Below are 27,836 nucleotides of genomic sequence, written 5' to 3' on the forward strand. Positions count from 1 at the left end.
GGAGTGCTTGTTCTTCCTTCTGTCTGTCTGTGTCTGTGTACTCTCATGTTCCGATTAACCCAGCCAAATTGTTCTTGTTTTGTGTCTATATCTACGCCGGGATCCGGAGTCGAGGCTGATCCTCTTGCTGTGGTCCTGTGCCCTGGATCCTCTATCCTGAGTTCTGGATTAAGTTGTGGACTTCGGGTCGTGGCTGGGCCTGTCTCTGTGGTCCTGCCTGACTCTCATCATGCTGCTTCCCTGATGGCTCCCACAGGATTGTTGTTGACATCTTTGTGGATTCATCTTCTTATTATAGACACATGCATTTCCAAACATTCGGTCTACCTACGCTGTAAAATGTATTATCTCTTCGATTTACACACGGATTTACATCCCATCCTGGGAGAGGGATCCCTCCTCTGTTGCTCTCCCTGAGGTTTCTCCCATTTTTCCCTTTAAACTGTGGGTTTTTCTCTGGAAGTGTTTCCTTGTACGATGTGAGGGTCTAAGGACAGAGGGTCTAAGGACAGAGGGTGTCGTTTTTCTCATACTGATATTCTGAACAAACTGTGCTGTTGTATTTGCTGTAAAGTGTCTTTACTATAGGGTATTTTTATTATATGTACAGCACTTTGGCTCAACCAAAAATCGTTTAAAAATGTGCTATATAAATAAAACTTGATTTGATTTGATTTGAATAGTACAATACATACAACTCATGCTAATGTCATATTACTGGGACGATATATACTAATAGTACAATACAATACATACAACTCATGCTAATGTCGTAGTACTGCGGCACTCGCCATACGGCCGAATCACAACAGTGAGGATATATCCTTTACGAACCCCACGCTCACTCTCATATGCTGAAATATATTATTCATGTATTCAATTATATTTTCCTATAAATGTTATGTGTTCTGAGAGTTGATGGGTTGGGTTGACAGTGAGGGTTAGGGTGATGCTCAGCAGGGCCCAACAATCATAGTTCATCACAAAAAAGGTAAGTGGGGAGAGCCCTTCAGCAGATTTGTCATAACGTCATTTTATTTGTAAAAACTGTTGGCTGGTATCTTCATGCCAATGCATCGAAACCAAGTGATTTCCATTCGTTAATAACAAGTACTAAAATCTATTTAAATAGACTCTAGCATTAAGATGTCTTTAAACTAGTTGTTTGTGGTTGCTACGGCAACGTCATTTCCTGTAAAGTCCGCCATTTTGTCAGTGTCACCAGAGCTCCAGAGAGGCGGAGCTAGAGCTCCAAAGAGGCGGAGCTAGAGGTTATGGCTCTTGACAGATGTGCTTCCAGGCTACATGAGACGTGGCAAAGGAGCTGTTCCTGTACACACACACACACACACACACACACACACACACACACACACACACACACACACACACACACACACACACACACACACACACGCACACACACACACACACACACACACACACACACACACACACACACACACACACACTCAATGAATATACGACTGAGACTCATGTTTCTTTTTCCCACTCACTTTATTAATTGTTTTTGGTTCCATTAGTAATAAAATCATAATAAAAGTACAACAGCGTGCTCTGAGGAATTACATCTGATCTGATCCTCTTCCTGGGTAGTCATCCACATTTCAGTTCTCATTCACTTCCTGTTTCCCTTCTTTAACACTCAGGTAGCTTTCAGGCTGTGCACATTTACAAACAGACAGTATATTAAAGAAGAAATGTTTATATATATATATATATATATATATATATATATATATATATATACCAGTGCACATAGTAAAAGAACCCCTCTAAACCCTTCATTAGACACTTCTGTTATTTCACTAAAGGTGTTACATTTCTAAATCTAATTGTTACATTTATAGATATAATTGCTCAATGACTGAATGGTATTCATACGTCACATCACTTGGTGAACTAACCCTAACCTTTCTGCGTATAGTAATAAAATCATCCTAATAAAACCCTTTTCTGATCACTTTTCTTCATCGGACACATATTAAGATGTTACATTTCTAAATATAATCCATGTATTACTAAATAAAGTAAAGTATGTTTGGCTCATAGTAATACAACCCTAGTAAAGGTACAACAGCGTGCAACAACCTCTCCTTTGGGAATGACTTCAGTCTGATAATAATTCACTTCTTTAAAACTCACAACGTCTCAAGTTAAGACGTTTTGTGCTTCTTCGTGTTTTCATTTTTGATCTGCGCTTCATTTTATTCTTGGAAAAACAAATATATCAAATGAGCGTAGAGTTTGAGACCATGTTGCTGTGGATTGGGATCATTGTAAATAATACATCGATGTTTGGCTATACCGTCATTTGATCTGAGCAGTACTCGTATATGTCCTGATGTTGCCAGCAGTGACAGGTAATACGTCTCATCTAATCTGGGTCTAATGGCAGAGAGGTGATCTTTCACTGAATGACTTGTGTTGTGTAGGAGTTCCTCGTATCAGCTGATCCTGTGTGTTTCATTGGAGGGGATGTTGTTGCGTAATGCTGCTGTATGCTTCACTTCTATTATTCCCCTAAAGATGTTACATATCTCAATCTTATTATCAATGGACTAAATAAAGTAATACATTTTGCTCATAGTAATACAATCATAATAAAAGTACAACAGCGTGCTCTGAGGAATTACATCTGATCTGATCCTCTTCCTGGGTAGTCATCCACATTTCAGTTCTCATTCACTTCCTGTTTCCCTTCTTTAACACTCAGGTAGCTTTCAGGCTGTGCACATTTACAAACAGACAGTATATTAAAGAAGAAATTATATATATATATATATACTAGTGCACATAGTAAAAGAACCCCTTTTGATTATTTCCCCCACATCATAAAGAAGTTAAAACTCAGAATAACTGGAGTCCTCAGCATAATCTCAGATAATGTGCCGGCTCAGTTTCACAGCAACAAGACCTTCATTTCCACCGTCAGGAATCAGCTGAGAACACAGAGACACTGCTGAGTCATGGTTTATACTTTGCTGCTTTGTGTTAATCAAGGAACTCGTTAAACATTGTGTTAATCAAGGAACTCGTTAAACATCGTGTTCATCAAGGAACTCGTTAAACATCGTGTTAATCAAGGAACTCGTTAAACATCGTGTTCATCAAGGAACTCGTTAAACATCGTGTTCATCAAGGAACTCGTTAAACATCGTGTTAATCAAGGAACTCGTTAAACATTGTGTTAATCAAGGAACTCGTTAAACATCGTGTTAATCAAGGAACTCGTTAAACATCGTGTTCATCAAGGAACTCGTTAAACATCGTGTTAATCAAGGAACTCGTTAAACATCGTGTTCATCAAGGAACTCGTTAAACATCGTGTTCATCAAGGAACTCGTTAAACATCGTGTTCATCAAGGAACTCGTTAAACATCGTGTTAATCAAGGAACTCGTTAAACATCGTGTTCATCAAGGAACTCGTTAAACATCGTGTTCATCAAGGAACTCGTTAAACATCGTGTTCATCAAGGAACTCGTTAAACATCGTGTTCATCAAGGAACTCGTTAAACATCGTGTTCATCAAGGAACTCGTTAAACATCGTGTTAATCAAGGAACTCGTTAAACATCGTGTTAATCAAGGAACTCGTTAAACATCGTGTTCATCAAGGAACTCGTTAAACATCGTGTTAATCAAGGAACTCGTTAAACATCGTGTTAATCAAGGAACTCGTTAAACATCGTGTTCATCAAGGAACTCGTTAACCTGTTCCACTCTGAGCCTGTTTTTCAGGTCTCAGGCTCGAAAATGACATTCCCAGAACAAATAACCATATCTTCCCTTCTAAAAGGGTTACATTAATAATCTTTGTTCTCAAAGTAATGATAAACCTGTGAGTTGGATGTAGAAAAGTCAGAATCAATATAAATGTTTTTTATTTTAAAGAAAATTCAGATTTTACATAGTAAAAAACTGTAAATTATAGTGTCCGTCCAAATATTATTTTTTACAGATAGTGAAAACTACCCTTGGATGATGGGTTAGTAGACTAAAAGCTTTAGGAATCCAAAGTACAACATATAATAAGTACCCTGTATCAAGATTGATGCAAAACAAGTGAAATTTGACCTTTTTAGAGAGGTTTAGCCAAAAACTGGGCCATCTGGGGTCATTTGGGTGGATTTGACCTATCTCTGGCCCCCCTTGCTCGATTTGGTTGGTTGACATACCCTTGTGACCGTTAGAGCCAATAGAATCGAAGGGGGAGGCTCCCACCCAGACAGGTTGTAAAGAAAAAATGTGGTTGCTTCGCGTGTGGAAAACGAAACCAAAGTAGAGGAATGTCTCCTTCTGGAGTTTGGAAACTAAAACGCAGTTGTATTGCTTATGGATTATCAGAAATCATTTCAAAGAAGGCACAGACACATAGGATGAACCTATGGATTAACTGCAGCATCGTTTTTTTATCGTTTTAATGCCATTGAAGACCACTTTTGACCAAGGTAAGCCATATTTACTGTTTAGCTTCTTAGCTCCACATGTGATGATGTACGCTTTCGTTGATAGCGTCGCGAATGTTTATCACTGAGTGTTGAGGAGGGCACCGGTAGATTCAGTGTCTCCAGGACACCAAAAAAGAGTGTTTGGTTGTGCATCTAGGATAAGTAATAAGGGAGTTCTGAGTGAGTTTATGTGCCTTTGTAGGTTACGTTTTTTCGTCGAGGCTAATTCAGAGGCTGAGTGCTAGCATTGTGGGTTTTTTTGAAAAAAAAAAATTAAAAAGATCAGTTAGCTGAGTTTCTTCCCGTTACATGGATATAACACATTCATAGTTTTATTCAATATTAAGATTCCTTAGACGTTGTTTCCTGCAAATGACGCGTTTATCCGCCCGGTACCGGGGGGAAGGTGTGAAACAGGTTAAACATCGTGTTAATCAAGGAACTCGTTAAACATCGTGTTAATCAAGGAACTCGTTAAACATCGTGTTCATCAAGGAACTCGTTAAACATCGTGTTCATCAAGGAACTCGTTAAACATCGTGTTAATCAAGGAACTCGTTAAACATCGTGTTAATCAAGGAACTCGTTAAACATCGTGTTCATCAAGGAACTCGTTAAACATCGTGTTAATCAAGGAACTCGTTAAACATCGTGTTCATCAAGGAACTCGTTAAACATCGTGTTCATCAAGGAACTCGTTAAACATCGTGTTAATCAAGGAACTCGTTAAACATCGTGTTAATCAAGGAACTCGTTAAACATCGTGTTAATCAAGGAACTCGTTAAACATCGTGTTAATCAAGGAACTCTTTAAACATCGTGTTAATCAAGGAACTCGTTAAACATCGTGTTAATCAAGGAACTCGTTAAACATCGTGTTAATTAAGGAACTCGTTAGGAAGAACAAATGAAGGAGCTACCTACCATGCAAAGCTCTTCAGTTTCTCCATCCCATAGTGATGAGGGCCGCGTTCCCATCAGCGTATTTAGCAGATCTGCGCCTCCTGCGAGCTGCCCCCCCACAGCTCTGTACACAGACAGGAAGTGAGCTTCACAGACAGGAAGTTAGCTTTACAGACAGGAAGTGAGCTTTACAGACAGGAAGTTAGCTTCACAGTTAGCTCACAGACAGGAAGTGAGCTTATCAGAGAGGAAGTTAGCTTCACACAGGTGTACTAGTACTCTGTGTGTTAGAACTCTGTGTATTAGTACTCTGTGTGTTAGTACTCTGTGTGTTAGTACTCTGTGTATTAGTACTCTGTGTATGTGTACTCTGTGTACTCTGTGTATTAGTACTCTGTGTATTAGTACTCTGTGTATTAGTACTCTGTGTGTTAGTACTCTGTGTATTAGTACTCTGTGTACTCTGTGTGTTAGTACTCTGTGTACTCTGTGTATTAGTACTCTGTGTATTAGTACTCTGTGTATTAGTACTGTGTATACTCTGTGTATTAGTACTCTGTGTATTAGTACTCTGTGTATTAGTACTCTGTGTACTCTGTGTATTAGTACTATGTGTGTTAGTACTCTGTGTACTCTGTGTATTAGTACTCTGTGTATTAGTACTCTGTGTATAGTACTGTGTATACTCTGTGTATTAGTACTGTGTATTAGTACTCTGTGTACTCTGTGTATAGTACTCTGTGTACTCTGTGTATTAGTACTCTGTGTACTCTGTGTATTAGTACTCTGTGTACTCTGTGTATTAGTAACTCTGTGTATTAGTACTCTTGTACTCTGTGTGTTAGTACTCTGTGTATTAGTACTCTGTGTATTAGTACACCTGTGTATTAGTACTCTGTGTACTCTGTGTATTAGTACTCTGTGTACTCTGTGTATTAGTACTCTGTGTATTAGTACTGTGTATACTCTGTGTATTAGTACTCTGTGTATTAGTACTCTGTGTATTAGTACTGTGTATACTCTGTGTATTAGTACTCTGTGTGTTAGTACTCTGTGTACTCTGTGTATTAGTACTCTGTGTATTAGTACTCTGTGTACTCTGTGTATTAGTACTCTGTGTACTCTGTGTATTAGTACTCTGTGTACTCTGTGTATTAGTACTCTGTGTATTAGTACTCTGTTACTCTGTGTATTAGTACTTACTCTGTATAGTAACTGTAGTACTCTGTGTATTAGTACTCTGTGTTAGTACTCTGTGTATTAGTACTCTGTGTATTAGTACTCTGTGTACTTCTGTGTATTAGTACTCTGTGTATTAGTACTCTGTGTACTCTGTGTGTTAGTACTCTGTGTATTAGTACTCTGTGTACTCTGTGTATTAGTACTCTGTGTATTAGTACACTGTGTATTAGTACTCTGTGTACTCTGTGTATTAGTACTCTGTGTGTTAGTACTCTGTGTATTAGTACTCTGTGTACTCTGTGTATTAGTACTCTGTGTATGTGTACTCTGTGTATTAGTACTCTGTGTACTCTGTGTGTTAGTACTCTGTGTATTAGTACTCTGTGTATTAGTACTCTGTGTGTTAGTACTCTGTGTATTAGTACTCTGTGTACTCTGTGTGTTAGTACTCTGTGTATTAGTACTCTGTTTACTCTGTGTATTAGTACTCTGTGTACTCTGTGTATTAGTACTCTGTGTACTCTGTGTATTAGTACTCTGTGTACTCTGTGTATTAGTACTCTGTGTACTCTGTGTGTACTCTGTGTACTCTGTGTATTACTCTGTGTACTCTGTGTATTAGTACTCTGTGTATTAGTACTCTGTGTATTAGTACTGTGTATACTCTGTGTATTAGTACTCTGTGTATTAGTACTCTGTGTATTAGTACTCTGTGTACTCTGTGTATTAGTACTATGTGTGTTAGTACTCTGTGTACTCTGTGTATTAGTACTCTGTGTATTAGTACTCTGTGTATTAGTACTGTGTATACTCTGTGTATTAGTACTCTGTGTATTAGTACTCTCTGTACTCTGTGTATTAGTACTCTGTGTACTCTGTGTATTAGTACTCTGTGTACTCTGTGTATTAGTACTCTGTGTACTCTGTGTATTAGTACTCTGTGTATTAGTACTCTGTGTACTCTGTGTGTTAGTACTCTGTGTATTAGTACTCTGTGTATTAGTACACTGTGTATTAGTACTCTGTGTACTCTGTGTATTAGTACTCTGTGTACTCTGTGTATTAGTACTCTGTGTATTAGTACTGTGTATACTCTGTGTATTAGTACTCTGTGTATTAGTACTCTGTGTATTAGTACTGTGTATACTCTGTGTATTAGTACTCTGTGTGTTAGTACTCTGTGTACTCTGTGTATTAGTACTCTGTGTATTAGTACTCTGTGTACTCTGTGTATTAGTACTCTGTGTACTCTGTGTATTAGTACTCTGTGTACTCTGTGTATTAGTACTCTGTGTATTAGTACTCTGTGTACTCTGTGTATTAGTACTCTGTGTATTAGTACACTGTGTATTAGTACTCTGTGTACTCTGTGTATTAGTACTCTGTGTATTAGTACTCTGTGTACTCTGTGTATTAGTACTCTGTGTGTTAGTACTCTGTGTATTAGTACTCTGTGTACTCTGTGTATTAGTACTCTGTGTATGTGTACTCTGTGTATTAGTACTCTGTGTACTCTGTGTGTTAGTACTCTGTGTATTAGTACTCTGTGTATTAGTACTCTGTGTGTTAGTACTCTGTGTATTAGTACTCTGTGTACTCTGTGTGTTAGTACTCTGTGTATTAGTACTCTGTTTACTCTGTGTATTAGTACTCTGTGTACTCTGTGTATTAGTACTCTGTGTACTCTGTGTATTAGTACTCTGTGTACTCTGTGTATTAGTACTCTGTGTACTCTGTGTATTAGTACTCTGTGTACTCTGTGTATTAGTACTCTGTGTACTCTGTGTATTAGTACTCTGTGTATTAGTACTCTGTGTATTAGTACTGTGTATACTCTGTGTATTAGTACTCTGTGTATTAGTACTCTGTGTATTAGTACTCTGTGTACTCTGTGTATTAGTACTATGTGTGTTAGTACTCTGTGTACTCTGTGTATTAGTACTCTGTGTATTAGTACTCTGTGTATTAGTACTGTGTATACTCTGTGTATTAGTACTCTGTGTATTAGTACTCTGTGTACTCTGTGTATTAGTACTCTGTGTACTCTGTGTATTAGTACTCTGTGTACTCTGTGTATTAGTACTCTGTGTATTAGTACTCTGTGTACTCTGTGTGTTAGTACTCTGTGTATTAGTACTCTGTGTATTAGTACACTGTGTATTAGTACTCTGTGTACTCTGTGTATTAGTACTCTGTGTACTCTGTGTATTAGTACTCTGTGTATTAGTACTGTGTATACTCTGTGTATTAGTACTCTGTGTATTAGTACTCTGTGTATTAGTACTGTGTATACTCTGTGTATTAGTACTCTGTGTGTTAGTACTCTGTGTACTCTGTGTATTAGTACTCTGTGTATTAGTACTCTGTGTACTCTGTGTATTAGTACTCTGTGTACTCTGTGTATTAGTACTCTGTGTACTCTGTGTATTAGTACTCTGTGTATTAGTACTCTGTGTACTCTGTGTATTAGTACTCTGTGTATTAGTACACTGTGTATTAGTACTCTGTGTACTCTGTGTATTAGTACTCTGTGTATTAGTACTCTGTGTACTCTGTGTATTAGTACTCTGTGTATTAGTACTCTGTGTACTCTGTGTGTTAGTACTCTGTGTATTAGTACTCTGTGTACTCTGTGTATTAGTACTCTGTGTATTAGTACACTGTGTATTAGTACTCTGTGTACTCTGTGTATTAGTACTCTGTGTGTTAGTACTCTGTGTATTAGTACTCTGTGTACTCTGTGTATTAGTACTCTGTGTATGTGTACTCTGTGTATTAGTACTCTGTGTACTCTGTGTGTTAGTACTCTGTGTATTAGTACTCTGTGTATTAGTACTCTGTGTGTTAGTACTCTGTGTATTAGTACTCTGTGTACTCTGTGTGTTAGTACTCTGTGTATTAGTACTCTGTTTACTCTGTGTATTAGTACTCTGTGTACTCTGTGTATTAGTACTCTGTGTACTCTGTGTATTAGTACTCTGTGTACTCTGTGTATTAGTACTCTGTGTACTATGTGTATTAGTACTCTGTGTATTAGTACTCTGTGTATTAGTACTCTGTGTGTACCGGAGTGCAGGCCTGGCCCTGTGTGGGGCACAGCTCCAGTTTGCAGTGCAGGTAGATTTCACTGCTTCCTCCAGAGAACTGGAACATGTTGAAGGAGAAAACGCTGGACGTTCCCTGTCCGTTTCCCTGCATCTGCACCGTATCATCAGCAGGGTTCGGACATCTGCCCGGAGACAGGAAATACACAAGATGAAGTCTCAGAGTTTATTTTTTGTATTTGTAAGTCGCTTTGGATAAAAGCGTCTAACAAGTAACATGTAATAAAAAAATGTAAAATGTTGTTCTAACAGTCAGAGTTTATTTTGTTCTAACAGTCAGAGTTTATTTTGTTCTAACAGTCAGAGTTTATTTTGTTCTAACAGTCAGAGTTTATTTTGTTCTAACAGTCAGAGTTTATTTCCTCACCCGTTGATGATGAGGTCGTATCGTAGCGAATCATCAGGTGACGCCTGATTGGTTGCCCAGCAGGAGTCTGTCACCATGGCGACCATGTTGGCGTCCAGCCCCCCCGCCTCCAGCTGCAGCCAGACCTTCTGGTTCAGCTTGATCTCTGTTTTCGGCCCAACATTCTGCAGGAGGCCGGCGTCGCTGAAGGAGCTCATCGTCAGAGTGTAGTTCCACTCTCCAGATACGATGTGCTGCACCACAGAGCTGCACACACACACACACACACACACACACACACACACACACACACACACACACACACACACACACACACACACACACACACACACACACACACACACACACACACACACACACTCTTCAGCATTGTGAATGTTAAGCTGTGGTGCATTAAGGACCAGGAGGACCCTCACCTGTCTCTGATAGTGAAGGACACACTCTTGACCTCCGGCTGTTTGTAAAAGCAGGAGAAGTCGATCTTGAGTTGGTCTTGGCGCGTGATGACGCCGCCTGATGAGCGGTTGCTCGACACGATGGAGTTCTCGTAGACGGTCTGGCTGCCGTTCTTCTGCATTGTGAAAGAAAAAGTAATCAGTTCATTTGATCACAGCGCAAACATTACTCCCGAACATTTCCATCCAGACGGCCATATCTTTATCATCCAGTTCATGGATCACGTGTGTCCTTCTTTCATCAATAAAGGAAACTAGTGGGACATGTCCTCTACAGGACAACAGGAAGTGATGAGCCCTGTAATGGAAAGTGTGGCATTGAAGCTTTGATAAAGGGTTATCCTATAACGACTGGTTTCCTGAAGTGTGGAGAAGACTGATGTTCAGGATGACACTGCAGGAAACCTCCTGGCACTAAAGCACTTTAGGACCTGTCAGTGTTTCTTGTTGCTCTGTTGTTTTTGTAAGGGTTACTCGCTGCAAGATAAACACGGGAAACAGTATTTTGTTACTTCCTAATGTTTTGTAAAATGATAGTTCATTAAATGTGATCATTTTAAGAATACACTTTGTTGGACTGAACCAAAAGGGAACGGTTTAGAGTAGTGGTTATTTATAGGTCATTATGCTGTGATCTCACTGGTCCGGCCCACTGGAGATCACATGTGGCTGTATGTGGCCCCTGAACTAGAAAGAGGTTGACACCAGAACTGGTTTTAAGTTGTGAGGAAAGCACGCACCATGACCTCCGTCCCGCAGGTGTTGCTGCTGTCGAAGCTGAAGGTCACCAGGTGGCTTTGGGGGTCCATGTGGCCCTTGCAGCTGGGGTCTTTCAGGTGTAAGGTGGAGAATTCGATGCCTTTGTCAGCCAGCAGACATCCAGCCAGAGTCACAGTGGCCGAGCCCTGCCTGCAGACCGGCGGCTCGCCTGCAAACACAGCAACACTTCAAGTTAACCGTTGTCAGGGAGAAGACGAGCTAAAATAACCAACTGATGGTTAGCTCCAAAAGTCCAAAGAAAGAAAAGTACATTCAGGGGCTGTGGTCAGGATGACCTATCATATAATGATATTAGATGTATGATATGAATAACTACTAATGTCTCTAGAGAAACATGTGATGCGTTCAGGAGCGCCTCTCTTCCAGCTCCGTACCTAAAGACTTGGTGGCTCTGTACTTGGAGGAGAACCCAGCCCGACAGAAGCAGCGAGACGACGACCAGATCTCTGCTCCACAGAACTCATGATCACTGCAGGGCTGCTGACAGAGAGGGGGGGGGGGCTGCACACACACACACACACACACACACACACACACACACACACACACACACACACACACACACACACACACACACACACACACACACACACACACACACACACACACACACACACACACACACACACACACACACACACACACACACACACACACACACACACACACACATTTAGTGGGCAGATCTCAGATAAGGATTCTAAAACTCATGATAGTATTAATAACAACTTATAATAATATTAAAATATATTGATAAAAGTTATATATGTATTAACATCTATCTATACAGGAGATATCACACACACCGTAATACAACATCCAACATGAGGAGCCAACTATGACAGTTAGACGAGTTTAAAATATTTAAAATGAAATAAAAATAATTAATTTTACAAAATCTATGCTTTTATTAATTTTAATTTAATTTCCATTTTTTCCTTCATACACAGTTTTAAATAGTTATCATAATAATATCACTAATAACAATGATTATACAAACTATTACTAGGAATGAAGTAATAAACCTAGAATGAAGTGGAATCAAACACTGCACACTATCCATATTACATATATCCTGTATATGTGACCATACTCAGGCTACTATACAAACACAGGGACTTCCAGTTGTGTATTAAACCACAACGACTGTCAATATTAAAGTGAAAGAGGGTCTTACAGCAGCCAGAAGTTGACCTCCAGTCCTCCAGGGTCACGTTGGCTTCCAGGCTGCAGGCCTTGGCGTAAGCCTCCAAAAAGTGGCAGTCGACCCCATCCACTGACGGGTATCTGCACAGAGTGTGTGTGCAGGCGCTGATGTACGGCTCTGGGTCGGTGTGCTCGTGACAGGCGGAGAAGGGAGGCTGCCTCATGAGATTACAGCTGTTCAGAGGGAAGAGTTTTCCGTGTTACATTGGTTGATGTTGCAGAAACAACGCTGCTTATATGACATGACAAGACGAGGGTGTTCATGGCTCAGCTCTTACTGGTCGGTGGAGCGGTTGCAGTTGATGGCGCTGTCGACTGAGTCCTGGTATTGAATCTCACAGCTAGAGGGAGACAAAGATCACATTACATCTGAACCCTAATCCACATTATGACAAATAGGTCATATCAGTCGGACTGAGCGGTACCCAGGGAGGCTGATAGAGGACTTCTCTGCAGTCGGGGTGGTGGTCCAGCTGGAGTTGGAGGGGCTGCCACACAAACCCTCTACAGCTTCAGGAAGTCCTGGTGGATGTGAGGGTAGAATTAAAGCTGTTATTCAGAAATAAATATGTAATATTCAGTCCAGATTGGAAGTACTGTTCTGTACCTGTCACATGTGCGCTGTTGCCATCAAAGAAGAGAGTCATGTTGGAGGACGGGAACTTAGCAGTGACTCCAGTCTGGTCCTTGGAGAGCTCCACGCCGTGCATCAGCTGAGCTGTGCTGCTGAGCACCAGGGCTTCACCACCAACCTACACACACACACACACACACACACACATACACACACACACACACACACACACACACACACACACACACACACACACACACACACACACACACACACACACACACACACACACACACACACAGGGTTTGTGATACACCACCACAAAGTAACTCCTAGCAGGAAATGATCAGCATTGCTTGAGCAAACACCCCCATAACTACAACGTGCTAACGTACCCGAACTCTTCCTCCTTGCTCCAGATACATGGTCACACCTGGCAGCGACAGGATCAGGTGGTCCAGAAGAGGAACATCTGTACGCCGGCGCTCCCTGAAAGCGGCCATGAGGTTGAAGCTGGCGCTGCCTTCAGGCTCCATCAGACTGTAGGCACAGCGATCCTGGACAGAGTGCACTGATCCGTGGAAACCGATCACCGTGGAGCCCGTCACCGTGCACACCACCGGGGCCTTAGGAACCTCAGGAGCAGGGCCAGGAGTAGTTGCAGGAGTAGTGGCAAGAGTAGGGGCAGGAGTAGGGGCAGGAGTAGTGGCAGGAGTAGGGGCAGGAGTAGGGGCAGGAGTAGGGGCAGGAGTAGGGGCAGGAGTAGTGGCAGGAGTAGGGGCAGGAGTAGGGGCAGGAGTAGTGGCAGGAGTAGTGGCAGGAGTAGGGGCAGGAGTAGGGGCAAGAGTAGGGGCAGGAGTAGTGGCAGGAGTAGTGGCAAGAGCAGGGGCAGGAGTAGTTGCAGGAGTAGTGGCAAGAGTAGGGGCAGGAGCAGGGGCAGGAGTAGTGGCAGGAGTAGGGGCAGGAGTAGGGGCAGGAGTAGGGGCAGGAGTAGTGGCAGGAGTAGTGGCAGGAGTAGGGGCAGGAGTAGGGGCAAGAGTAGGGGCAGGAGTAGTGGCAGGAGTAGTGGCAAGAGCAGGGGCAGGAGTAGGGGCAGGAGTAGTGACAGGAGCAGGGGCAGGAGTAGGGGCAGGAGTAGGGGCAGGAGTAGTGGCAGGAGTAGGGGCAGGAGTAGTGGCAGGAGTAGTTGCAGGAGCAGGGGCAGGAGTAGGGGCAGGAGTAGGGGCAGGAGTAGTGGCAGGAGTAGGGGCAGGAGTAGTGGCAGGAGTAGGGGCAGGAGTAGTGGCAGGAGTAGGGGCAGGAGTAGTGGCAGGAGTAGGGGCAGGAGTAGTGGCAGGAGTAGGGGCAGGAGTAGGTGCAGGAGTAGGGGCAGGAGTAGTTGCAGGAGTAGGGGCAGGAGTAGTTGCAGGAGCAGGGGCAGGAGTAGGGGCAGGAGTAGGGGCAGGAGTAGGGGCAGGAGTAGGGGCAGGAGTAGTGGCAGGAGTAGGGGCAGGAGTAGTTGCAGGAGCAGGGGCAGGAGTAGGGGCAGGAGTAGGGGCAGGAGTAGTGGCAGGAGCAGGGGCAGGAGTAGGGGCAGGAGTAGGGGCAGGAGTAGTGGCAGGAGTAGGGGCAGGAGTAGTGGCAGGAGTAGTTGCAGGAGCAGGGGCAGGAGTAGTGGCAGGAGTAGGGGCAGGAGTAGGGGCAGGAGTAGGGGCAGGAGTAGTGGCAGGAGTAGGGGCAGGAGTAGTGGCAGGAGTAGGGGCAGGAGTAGGGGCAGGAGTAGGGGCAGGAGTAGTGGCAGGAGTAGGGGCAGGAGTAGGGGCAGGAGTAGGGGCAGGAGTAGGGCAGGAGTAGTGGCAGGAGTAGGGGCAGGAGTAGGGGCAGGAGTAGGGGCAGGAGTAGGGGCAGGAGTAGGGGCAGGAGCAGCAGCAGGAGCAGGAGCAGGAGCAGGAGCAAGAGCAGGAGCAGGAGCAGGAGCAAGAGCAGGAGCAGCGCACCTGATGGACATTCAATTCAACATTCAATTCAAAGGTTTCATTGTCATATGACATTCTTCTGACCTGAGCTCCTCCAACGATGCAACATATATAATCAAATACAAAAATAAAAAGTAATGCAAAAAGTCTGTATACATGTAAATGGAATATGATATTGCTGCATTGGAGCTGTGCTCTCGTTGCTCTTCTTCAGATCCAGGTTGAACTGTTCCCACTAGGATTCAGAGGCATTCACCGTTGCTTTAGTGACAGTCAGTAATTCACTGCTGACTGTCACTAAAGCAACAGATGCAGATTTCCCCAGTGATTCATATTTTGTTCAGTTTTAATGTACAATGTTTGACGTTAACTGCCAAACGTTTCCCTGTATCATATGGATGATGTTAGCATAGCCAGTCTGAAGAAGCAATAACCAGATTAAGAGCCAACAAACTAAATTAAACTTATTTAAAATATATAACACATGATATGAACATTAGATGGTTACGGCGTTTTAATTATTCACCATAAATGCTTTGTATGAGTACATGTTGCTATCATTGAGTCATTTTCCGTTTTCTACCGGCGCTCTTTCAATAGGATTTCACTTGTGATCTGATATGAAAACTTGTGTAGCCTACAGTATGTAGTGATCACACCTGAAAGCTGGTATGAAAACAACAGGAGAACGGGTCGTGCTGCTCCTCAAAACGGGCCGTGAGAGCGAACGTATCTCTACGGCTCTAGTGATCTGACCCAGCCTCCACACAGATCTGGTTCTTGGTTCCAGTTCAGCAGTGCTCTGGTTCCTAACACCAACCAGTTTTGCTCATGGAAACAATGAAAGGACTGGTGAGCTATCGGGCACTAGCTCTGAACTGACCCTGGAACTGCTTTGGTGGAAAGGGGTAATAGAAATAGGAACAGATTCATCAGTAACTGCAATAATCCTCAGGTGGATAATATCCTCACTCTCTCATGGAGGGTTCGATCACATGGGACACTTTATTCAAATCAGTCAGACCTTTATTCCTGATATAAAGAGCACATATTTACGTGTTGTCCGCTTGGCAAACCTCCTCGGGCCCACATGCAGTGACAGTAGAGAGGACTGCAGACAGAGAACAGACTCCAGTAGAGCAGGGCCCTAAGTTGGGCATCTCTGAACCCGGCATTACAGCGCCACCTTGGAGGAGAATGGAGGTAATGATATTACCCTTCAGTAACTACAGGCAGAATTTAAGATAGGGAAACAACAGACATGTTTTAATATCACATTTAACTTAGAGGATCCCTTTCTTTGGGAACCCCCAGACCAGCTTACCTGAGCCTCTGCATCCACTCAGGTCTCGAAGAGTAGATGTTCCTGCAGGAGGCTCCCAGGTATCCATCACTGTGCCACCGACTGTTGTAGAAATGTTCTAGTAAAGGATTAAACAGAATGTATTTGTATGCATATTATTTATTTAACAGGGACATTGCACACTAAGAACCATCTCTGTAAATGTGCCAGAGTTAGCCAAGAGGCTCTTTTACAGCTGTAGTCCCTGGACAGATGTTTGAAGTAAATACAATCAGTGAAAACAAAGTTAACATCAACACTGTACACATGAATGAAAGTGTTCTATAGATGCCACTTCTGATATATTTCCTCCGATGTTAGGACATGAAGTAACAGTGAGAGCAGTGGTGAGCTCCTTCATTATTCCAGATTGATATTTCTAATGAACTCCTTTGTCCACTTGAGGGCAGGAAGGAGCAGAACCACCAGCCCCTGGTGCTGTGAGTCCAGCCCCCGTTAGCTCTGCATGCTAGCAGCTACATGTGTCACTGATAAGAACTCTCTTTGTCTTCAGACACATGATGCTGAGTGACTTCTGCTTCCTGAAACTCTAAGGCTGTGGATGACATTATTTCTGACACCTATCTCTGTTTAGAAGTGAAAATAAGAAGAGAGTTTTCAAAGGAGAGGCTTAGAGGAGCAAACAGACTGCACTTGATCTTCTCCATTCACCTATCCATGCTGAACTGAAAGCTGGTTCTGTATTCATATGAATGATGTCTGATAGTGATACAAAGGAATAATGGATCACACACAGCCTCAGTTCTCATTTCTCAGGGTGGTTAGGGTACAGAAGTCTTCTCAGGGATCAGTTCTCATTCAGAGTGAGTGTGAGGAAGGCTGGAAGACAGCAGCTTTCTAACAGAAAGCATTTAGGATATGAGTTTCCCTGGCACACAGAAACAAACAGGACAACATTGCATTGGTATCGGGACCTGACAAATGGTAACTCTAAACATCGGTGAGGCTGAAGGGTTAGGGTTAGGTAACAGCCTCATGTCATACTTACTAAACTATCAGAAAACGGACGGCCAGCATAATGATATGTATAGCAAGCAGCTTGCAACCCATAATTGATGAATATCCAATCCATCTGAAAGCAGGAACAGAGAGAGAAATATTAGGAAATGCTTCCAACATTTTACAAATAAACTTTGATTTGAAGTTGTCTTTGCCACACAATGTCTTTGAAATGTTCATTTTGTACAAACAGCTGGACAGCCAGTCAGTGTGTAACAGGGATCGGATCAGGACTCACATTAAATGTAGCACCAGTATAGAACTCGAAGAAAATGTAACCCTGTCCCTGGGTTTTGATGTTAACAAGAGAAGAGTGAGGGGGAACTGGTGTCTTTTGTATATTGTAGACCACTTTGTCTGAAGCCACCCCGTCGCTGGTCACCACACAGTCAATGTCGTCCTCAGATGGGTCATTTTTTAAACAAACTTCAAACTTATTGCCGATCTTCACCTGCAAAAACAAAAAAAGGAACTACAATATGAAGGCTTTCGCTCCAGAACAGCATCGTCTCATCTCCTCAAATGTCTGAGCTGCAAGGAGTGCTTTGAGCTACGGAGAAAAAGGATAGGATCAATGATGAGATCAAAACATTTCTCTCACTTTGGAAAAAAGCTTTCTACAAGCCACTGTCCAACAAGTCTTTATGTCTCCTTTCATACAGAGACACATGTGGAATCAAAGAGACGCGTCCAGCTGCTCCAAACCACTTCCTGTTGGCTCTAGTAATGATCTGTCCCCACTCCATTGAACTGATCTGATCAGTGCCTGACCCCATAGACCCCATAGACCCCATAGACCCCATAGACCCCATAGACCCCATATACCCCATAGACCCCATGGACCCCATAGACCCCATAGACCTCCATAGACCCCATAGACCCCATAGACCCCATAGACCCCATAGACCCCATAGACCCCATAGACCCCAGAGACCCCATAGACCCCATAGACCCCATAGACCCCATAGACCCCATAGACCTCATAGACCCCATAGACCCCATAGACCCCATAGACCTCATAGACCCCATAGACCCCATAGACCCCATAGACCCCATAGACCTCATAGACCCCATAGACCCCATAGACCCCATAGACCCCATAGACCCCATAGACCCCAGAGGGAAATGTTACGCTCACTTTCCAGCTCCGGACCAGACTCACAGTGATGCATTCTGGGACCAAGCCTGTCTCAGTGCATCTGATATTGAATAATATGAGGGGAAACTTTTATAATACCCAAAATAACAGCTGGCACAAAAAGCACACACTTTAAACTTTGTGTGTAATACTCAATTCATTCTCTGCCTTTAGCAACATGTCATTATTCATTTGCTCCCATATTTACAGGCTGACACGCTGAGAGGTAACAAACCGCTTACATCTATATATAAATAAGATCAAGACAAACACACTCGTGACTGATTCTGAGGACTGTGAGTTATAACATATTAAACAGTGAGTTAGTACATATTAAACAGTGAGTTAGTACATATTAAACAGTGAGTTATTACATATTAAACAGTGAGTTAGTACATATTAAACTGAGTTAGTACATATTAAACTGTGAGTTAGTACATATTAAACAGTGAGTTAGTACATATTAAACAGTGAGTTAGTACATATTAAACAGTGAGTTAGTACATATTAAACAGTGAGTTAGTACATATTAAACAGTGAGTTATTACATATTAAACAGTGAGTTAGTACATATTAAACTGTGAGTTAGTACATATTAAACAGTGAGTTATTACATATTAAACTGTGAGTTAGTACATATTAAACTGTGAGTTAGTACATATTAAACAGTGAGTTATTACATATTAAACAGTGAGTTAGTACATATTAAACAGTGAGTTAGTACATATTAAACTGTGAGTTAGTACATATTAAACAGTGAGTTAGTACATATTAAACAGTGAGTTAGTACATATTAAACTGTGAGTTAGTACATATGAGTTAGTACATATTAAACAGTGAGTTATAACATATTAAACAGTGAGTTAGTACATATTAAACAGTGAGTTAGTACATATTAAACAGTGAGTTATAACATATTAAACAGTGAGTTATGTGTAATATCTGTAATATCTATACCTTATCTAAACCACAGATATACCTTTAATATGTGTAGTATGTGTAATATGTGTAGTATGTGTAGTACGTGTAATATGTGTAGTATGTGTAGTACGTGTAGTACGTGTAGTACGTGTAGTACGTGTAGTACGTGTAGTACGTGTAGTATGTGTCGTACGTGTAATATGTGTAGTATGTGTAGTATGTGTAATATGTGTAATATGTGTAATATGTGTAGTATGTGTAATATGTGTAGTACGTGTAATATGTGTAGTATGTGTAATATGTGTAGTACGTGTAATATGTGTAGTATGTGTAGTATGTGTAGTATGCGTAGTATGTGTAGTATGTGTAATATGTGTAATATGTGTAGTATGTGTAGTACGTGTAGTACGTGTAGTACGTGTAGTACGTGTAGTACGTGTAATACGTGTAATACGTGTAGTATGTGTAGTATGTGTAATATGTGTAATATGTGTAGTATGTGTAATATGTGTAATATGTGTAGCATGTGTAGTACGTGTAGTATGTGTAGTATGTGTAATATGTGTAATATGTGTAATATGTGTAATATGTGTAGTATGTGTAGTATGTGTAATATGTGTAGTATGTGTAATATGTGTAATATGTGTAATATGTGTAATATGTGTAGCATGTGTAATATGTGTAGTACGTGTAGTACGTGTAGTATGTATAGTACGTGTAATATGTGTAACATGTGTAGTATGTGTAACATGTGTAATAATACCAGTCATCAGCAGTCAGTGTGTGTGCTGGATGATCACAGGAAACACAGGCAGGGGTTCATTGTACTCACGTGTAACCATGTGTATGTTTTTCCATAGAAAGTGATGGGCATGGTGCTGATGTTGATGTTTCCACCAGGAGCATTCAGAGTGACAGTCTGAGAGGCAGAGAGCTCCATCTGGCTGGCAGCAACTGCAGGAGTTCCAGGAGAAACACATCCATCAAGAACAACCTGAACACTCATCGTTCCCTGAAGTCTCTCCTCTGACTTGAAGTGACACTCATCAGTGCAATGAGTGAATAATGATATACTTATTTATTCTGTAAAGCATGTGCTCCTTCAGGGTGAATGTATACAGGGTATCTGGGTTCTGTTTCATTCATAAATACAAGTGGTTGAAGGCTAACCCCCTCATTAACTGAAGCCATCAAAATGTTGAATAAGAGCTACCCGTTCAGATTTATATTGATTTCATGGATGAGCTCATGTTTTAAAAGTCTGTCATTCAAACATTATCTTGTTTTATTTGCACAAAGAAGACAGTAGAGTAGTGCAGGGCTATTACACACTCGCAGTGACTTTATGCACAGAGGACTTGACTTTGAAATGCATTCATAATGCCTTTCAAACACATGTTGTTTGTCACAGTGAAGCCTGCGATGCTGCTTACCTGCCAGCAGGAGGAGCAGCTTCATGACTCTGCACAGAGGAAGAGGCACAAACACCGGGTTAACGCACGATAACACACATTAACAGCGTACACAATGAAGGGTCCTCGGCAGGAAGTGGTTCATACACTTCCTGAAGATTCAAAACAATGTTCTCTAAACCAGTCAAATGCTCCCTGACTGATTCCCTGATGTCACCAGTTTAGTGATGCAAAGAGGCTGTGAGCAAAACTGAGACATTGAGATAAGAAGACGTACTGGTGGTATTTAACTGAACACATATCTGGAAATCATTTCCCTCAGCTTCACTATTGTCATCCAATGAACACACTTTCACACGTTATGTAAAGAACGGGCCAACTCTGTCAGGGGCAGCACTGTGCACGAGTAACTTCAGGAGTAATGCCAATTCCACCGTGATGTGTAGATGTAACTTTCTTTCTGTGTCGTTAGCGTTAATAGTTATACAATCAGTGTGTTTCTGTTTCAATGCTTTACAAATGCACATACTTGTTACAAGAGCACACCATATTTATATCCTATTGATAATGCTCTCAAAGTGCTTCAGATGAATGAACACTTTTAGATTCATAAAATATAACAATCCACAAGTGATGTGTGACATCATGTTTCAGAGAGTTAGGCTGAAACCTTTAATCATGTATTCACAATAATCATATGGAGGTACCTACTTAAATCATTGTCTTACTCCTGCATGACATGTTTAAAGTGCATTTTGTTCACTTATTGAACCTAGCAATAAAGCCAACTGTTTGGTATATGTTCAAGGTCTCCTGTTATACTATTTTTAGGCATATATCATAGGTTTCAGAGATATAAAAAACATGTCTCTGAAGTGCTTTGCTCCAAAGCCCAAACAGATCATTGCAGCCTCATCCCCCTCTATTTCAGGCCTGTGACTAAAGAGCTGATTCTGGGTCAGTAGCTTCCAACGTACCCGAGCTGCTGCTGGCCACGCCCCTTTGTGAGTCTCCTGACACACGGGGACACATATTTATGTATGAAAGCATGATAGGTGACCTTTAAAGGTGGGGTAGGTAATTTTGGAGAAACCAGCTCGAGTGCGCTAGAATTTGAAAATACACAACCGGAGAAAATCTGCCACTTCCTTACAGAGCCCCTCCTCCAACACACACGAACGCGCACATGACCAATGAGGGCACGAGATAAGTTTGTGCACAGATGTCAGTGTTTCAGTGTTTCAGTATTTGGTGTGTCTGTGTTTCAGTGTGTCAGTGTTTGTGTGTCAGTGTTTCAGTGTGTCAGTGTTTCAGTATTTCAGTGTTTCACTGAAACACTGAAACACTGCGACACTGAAACACTGACACACTCACAAACAGAGTGGTTGCGTTCGGACGGCGTAAATAATTAGTCGGTATAACTCTGTTCATATTTTTTTTTATCAAAGACCCCTCTCGCCTTGGAAATTCTTACAAGTTCCCCCTCCTCAAAGTTCATTCCCGTAGCACCTTTCCCCCACTGATGCTAGTGACCCCCCTTTGTATGCTAATTACCCCTTTGTTCGAGGTGTTATCACATGTAGATGTGTTCAGTTAAACACTGAGATTTTCAACATACTACTCCACAAAATGATTTTTTCATATTCTTTTGACAAACTATACTTGACTTTTTTACGGAAAATCATGACAAACTTTAATGTGACTTATTCTTAATTTTACCATACTAAAGTAAGACTTGAAAATACTATATCGTTGTTTTTTAAATTATATTTCAACATATAAAACAGAACTTTTGTTTGTGTTAGCATAACATTGACTGGCTTTTCCTTGATCATTTCAACATGAAATGAGTTTTATTTTTTATTTTATTTTTTAAATGATATTTTAATATAGCATTCTTTAGCCTTTTGGCGGAGATAATATTTACGGGCCCTTTGAGTAGAATGTTAAAAAGTAAGCTAGTCCCAGACTGTAGGGCCCACTCCTTAGGTTGGCTCCACTTAGGTTAAATTACTTTAGTTAGAATGAGGACAGGCTAATTAGATTGACAACAAAAGGGTCTGAGAGGCTCACAGTTTTGTCCTCCCAACAGTGTAAAATACATTTGATGCAGCAGTGAGTCATTGCAGTTCATTATGTGTTTGAATATATCAAAATGTTCTAAGAAATGTTTTAAAGCACCCAGGACTCTCATTTTTGCCAAGACATGACTTAATACACGATGCAAGTTTTAAAAGCTTTTGCCTGGAAGTAGCAGATTAAGTGATTTAATGGTGGAGCAGGATTGTTAAGAAACCCAATTCCTTACAAAAGTACTTTATATTCTACCAAGAAAACGAATTCCTTACAAAGTACTATTCTATCAGTTGTAAAGTGTTGCACACTTCAAAGTGTATCTAAAAGTATCCTAGTAACACAAACAAAAGCAAGGAAGAAAAAAGCAAAAATCAGTAAAGTCATCTAACAAAACATATATTTAAAAAAGTAATGTTAGTCAAGTCAAGTTATCAAAACGGTATTGTTTCATCGAAACAGTGTTAAAATCACAAACTCTCCATTTAGAGTTTGATTCTTTAAGAATCTCAATTCATTACAAATTAATGAATATTTTACCAAGTTATAAAGTTTTGCATCCATTAAAGTGTAACTATAAGTATCTTTGTAGGAGAAAAAACGAAAATCATTTAAGTTATTTCCAGAAAACTGGATTATTTTACTAAAATCCCAAAGTGCCTTTAAGAGTCACAGTCTTAAAGAAAATCTGTTCGTCTTAGTGGGGGTCCTTAGTTTTGGATGATTTGCTAATTGGGGGTGGGACTTATTGCGTTGAATGTCTGTATATTCATAAATATAATGGAAAAAAGGAGAGAGAAAAACAAATATCACAGTATGTTGAAAAATATGAAAAAAGTAATGTGTTAAAATAACATGAAAGAAATCAAAAGTAAAGCATCTAAAAACATATATTTAAAAAAGTAATGTTAGTCAAGTCAAGTTATCAAAACTGCATTGTTTCATCGAAACAGTGTTAAAATCATAAACTCTCCATTAGAGTTTGATTCTTGAAGAAAACTCAATTCGTTACAAATGAATGAATATTTTACCAAGTTATAAAGTTTTCCATACATAAACGTGTATCTTACAGTTCCTTTGTGAGAGAATTACGCACAAATCTGAGGGGAGACAGTCTCACACATCCAGACTCCATTTTTCATGAAGAGCCTCAGACGGAGGGTCTGAACCCGGCACAGATACTGCACCCGTTTCTTGACTGGCGCTCCCGACGGATGGCGGTAAGTTGTCACAGGCGTCTCGCTGATTAAACCCATATCGTTGCGTCTCTTTGCCATTTTCGTTTTTGAAAGTTTAGGTGACTTGGTGAGTGGCTTTTTATCTAGTTTGCACGGATTTCTTTTTTTATCTAACTCCACCCCCCCACCTCTATCTTCTGACATCACAGCTAAAGGAAGGGGGGAAGGGGTGGTGGGAGGAAGGGGTGGGGGCGACAGGGAGGATGTGACACCTGCTGTAAGGGAGGAGGAGGGGGGTGGGTTGAGAGGGGTGGGGGCTGAGAGGGGTGGGGGCGACAGGGCGGATGTGACACCTGTATGTGAGGGGGAGGGGGGTGGGCTGAGAGGGGTGGGGGCTACAGGGAGGATGTGACACCTGTACGTTATAACACCTCGAACAAAGGAGGCCATTAGCATATCAAAGGGGCTCATTAGCATAATTAGGGGGCGGGACTTAGCAGGTGTGACCTGTCACTTGTTATGCATACTAATGTGATTGAAGCGGGATATGTATAACTACTGACTTCAGCTGCTATCTGCTCCCCGTACGTTACTCAGAAAGCTCAGCATTCAGCATTCACACGGACCTCTCTTCAGGATTCTCTGTGTTTCTGAGGGGACTGGTCCCTGCACCGAGTCACAGGAGGCTTCCTGACGGAGCTGCAGGACCGTGAGGAGAAACATAAGCGGAGACTCACCGTCTGGAGGTCCTGGAGGTCCGGGGCAGCTGATGTTTCTGTTTAGGTCCTGGTCCTGGAGGCCCGGGGCAGCTGATGCTTCTGTTAAGGTCCTGGTCCTGGAGGTGCAGCTCTGATGTGGCGCTGTGTCTCGCTCTGTCTGTTTTTATGCTGTTTCTGCTCGTCCAGCCCCTAAAGACTGATGCAAACATTCCTGAAAACTTCTCAGTCTGGTTATTCTTGTATTAAAAATGGTTTCCTGTGTTTCTATCTATATGCAAATATCAGGCTTGTGTGTGTGTGTGTATGTGTATGTGTATGTGTGTGTGTGTGTGTGTGTGTGTGTGTGTGGTGTGTGTGTGTGTGTGTGTGTGTGTGTGTGTGTGTGTGAGAGAGTGTGTGTGTGTGTGTGTGTGTGTGTGTGTGTGTGTGCGAGAGTGTGTGCGAGAGTGTGTGTGTGTGTGTGTGTGTGTGTGTGTGTGTGTGTATGTGTGTGCGAGTGTGTGTGTGTGTGTGTGTGTGTGTGTGTGTGTGTGTGTGTGTGTGTGTGTGTGTGTGTGTGTGTGTGTGTGTGTGTGTGTGTGTAAACTACAAGAACCAAAACGGCTCAGTGGAAACGCTTGATGAGTGTTAATCAGTGAAATATAGGCTGAAAGTCTTTATTCAAATACAAATGTATACGTACTGTTTCTGGTTTTGAAAGTTTCTGAACATACAGCCATCAAGTGGTGTCCTTTTTCTCAACCAAGGCTGACAAAAACGTATTTGAACTGGTCAAATATGCAGTCTTGATCAACAAACCCAGTCTCACGGCATTTCGTGTTATAGTCACGACATGTAATCTATTGCTTCGTGTTCACCAACACGATTTCCCCTTTTTTTCGTGTCACACAGAACGATTTTAAAAGCAATGTATTTCTATTGGTAGTATGTTTCGTGCCGGCACCATGTATTTTTGTCCGGTCGGGTCTTGGAAGAGCAGAAGCTGTGTGGCTCATAAAAATGTTTTGTTACTCAATATCAAGCCACGATATTGTTTTTATTTTAAATTCTATAATGTCTGACTTTGTTTGCCGTCCGTGAGGAAAATAAATGGCTCAGAGCCTCAAAATACAGGAATCTAAAATTTTTTTTTAAATATTTTCCTTCTAATTTGTCATTCTTTTCTAAATAACACACTGTTATTTACTCAACAGTCACACAAGGAAACACATCACCTTGTGTGACTCAGAATTCCCCTAATCCTTGTCTCATCTCTTAACCTCTTAAGCCCTGAGCCTGTTTTTCAGGTCTAAGGCTCGAAAATGACATTCCCAGAACAAATGACCATATCTTCCCTTCTAAAAGGGTTAAATTAATAATCTTTATTCTCAAAGTAATGATAAACCTGTGAGTTGGATGTAGAAAAGTCAGAATCAATATAGATGTTTTTTATTTTATAGAAAATTCAGATTTTACATAGTAAAAAACTGTAAATTATAGTGTCCGTTCTTTTGTACTTATAGTGAAAACTACCCTTGGATGATGGGTTAGTAGACTAAAAGCTTTAGGAATCCAAAGTACAACATATAATAAGTACCCTGTATCAAAATGGATGCAAAACAAGTGAAATTTGACCTTTTTAAGAGAGATTTAGCCAAATATTCATCATTTGGGTGGATTTGACCTATCTCTGGCCCCCCTTGCTCAATTTTGATGGTTGACACCTCTTTCTGACCGTTAGAGCCAATAGAATCGAGGGAAAGTTATATACACACCAAAACGTTAACAAATAAGGAGTGAGAGTGACGCGTTACCAAAACCGGAAGCTGCATACACTCTGGTGGCTACCATTAGCAGCTAACTTTTCCGCTCTGATTTTTACATAAAAAATGGAATTATGGATTATAAATATTTTTTTCAAAGGCACAGGTACATTTTCAACCCATGGATCAACAGTTGTAGCATTTTTTTTTTTCGTTTTAATGCCATTGAACACGTCTTTTGCCCTATTTGACAGCTACTGTGAGACGATCTGCCGTAAATGCTCCGTAAAGGTACGTGTTGTGATGTCTGTGTTTGCTTCCCCTGTCGCAAGTTCGGATCGCTCAGTGATGATACTATACCTAAATAATCTGTGGAGTCTCAGCTTTAATCGGCTATATTGTATGTGCAGCTACGATAAGTAATAAGGGTATCTTTATCTTGAATTGTGTGCCGCAGTGCGTTAGAATTGTTTCGCTCAGGGGTCATTTAGACGCTTCTTATGAGACTTGTGTTTTGTTTTGGTAAAAATTGTTCATATCTTCAGTTAGCTGAGATTCTTCCCGTTAATCTGGTGCTACACATTAATAGTTTCATAAATGTTAAGAAGCCCTGAGACATTATCTCGAAAAAAAAACGGTGGGAGGGGTCCAATGGGGGGACCGCCGTGCTTAAGAGGTTAAGACTTCTGTTTTTTTAACTCAGTTCCTTGTATGTCACTCGGGTTAATGTCTTTGCACTTCCTTAACTGTGAAACATTTGATTTATTTGGATCGGTTAGTATCAGTTGAAGTAATTCAATCTCTATTTCCTTGTATGTTGAAGTGGCTGAAACCAGAAACCTCCCAGACCCTGACAGATACTCTTTTACCTTTTGCATTTCTTTACAGAAGGACAAGCAGTAATATCAGCGGTTTCAACAGTGAGATGTGTCCTGATGATCAATCGGTAGGTTTCACTCTGACCTCTGACCACAACTTGTTCGCCACTGGTCCCATTAATCTGTCAATAGAGCCATTTGAAACTTGGATGGCTCTGGCAGAATGTTGTCCAACAGGAACTGAAGACGATCTGTGTTTTTGATTGACCTGGCATCTCATGAATGTGTTGGTGCCAGAAGTCAATCAGTGCGATCTTAAAACACACTTGTTAGCTTGTTTGACTGAATGCATTCTTGCAACAAAGAATTTAAAAAGAAAAGGTGGAGTCCTTTCTGGTCATGCCAACAAACATCATTCCTGTAAGGGACATCTGATCTGGAGTAACCTCTTAGAAATACTCAGGCATTGGGATT

General features: G+C 41.3%; 1 protein-coding gene across 1 annotated transcript; it reads right to left on the bottom strand.

Annotated features, from left to right (window-relative positions):
• Positions 1–1,752: 1,752 nt before the first annotated feature.
• Positions 1,753–25,011, bottom strand: LOC117484600 (alpha-tectorin-like). The gene is made up of 20 exons (XM_034133031.1): positions 24,821–25,011; positions 20,854–20,882; positions 20,253–20,374; positions 17,600–17,812; positions 17,351–17,434; positions 16,324–16,420; positions 16,056–16,185; positions 14,990–15,020; positions 13,440–13,679; positions 13,078–13,222; positions 12,896–12,992; positions 12,749–12,811; positions 12,430–12,644; positions 11,639–11,752; positions 11,225–11,412; positions 10,446–10,600; positions 10,030–10,275; positions 9,625–9,787; positions 5,398–5,500; positions 1,753–2,963 (listed from the first exon to the last, which is right to left on the bottom strand). Exons 1-19 carry the CDS (start codon positions 25,009–25,011, stop codon positions 5,411–5,413), a joined length of 2,613 nt encoding a protein of 870 aa, XP_033988922.1. The 3' UTR covers positions 1,753–2,963; positions 5,398–5,410.
• Positions 25,012–27,836: the final 2,825 nt, after the last annotated feature.

Source organism: Trematomus bernacchii, unplaced genomic scaffold, assembly GCF_902827165.1.
Source record: "Trematomus bernacchii unplaced genomic scaffold, fTreBer1.1, whole genome shotgun sequence".
NCBI lineage: Eukaryota > Metazoa > Chordata > Actinopteri > Perciformes > Nototheniidae > Trematomus > Trematomus bernacchii.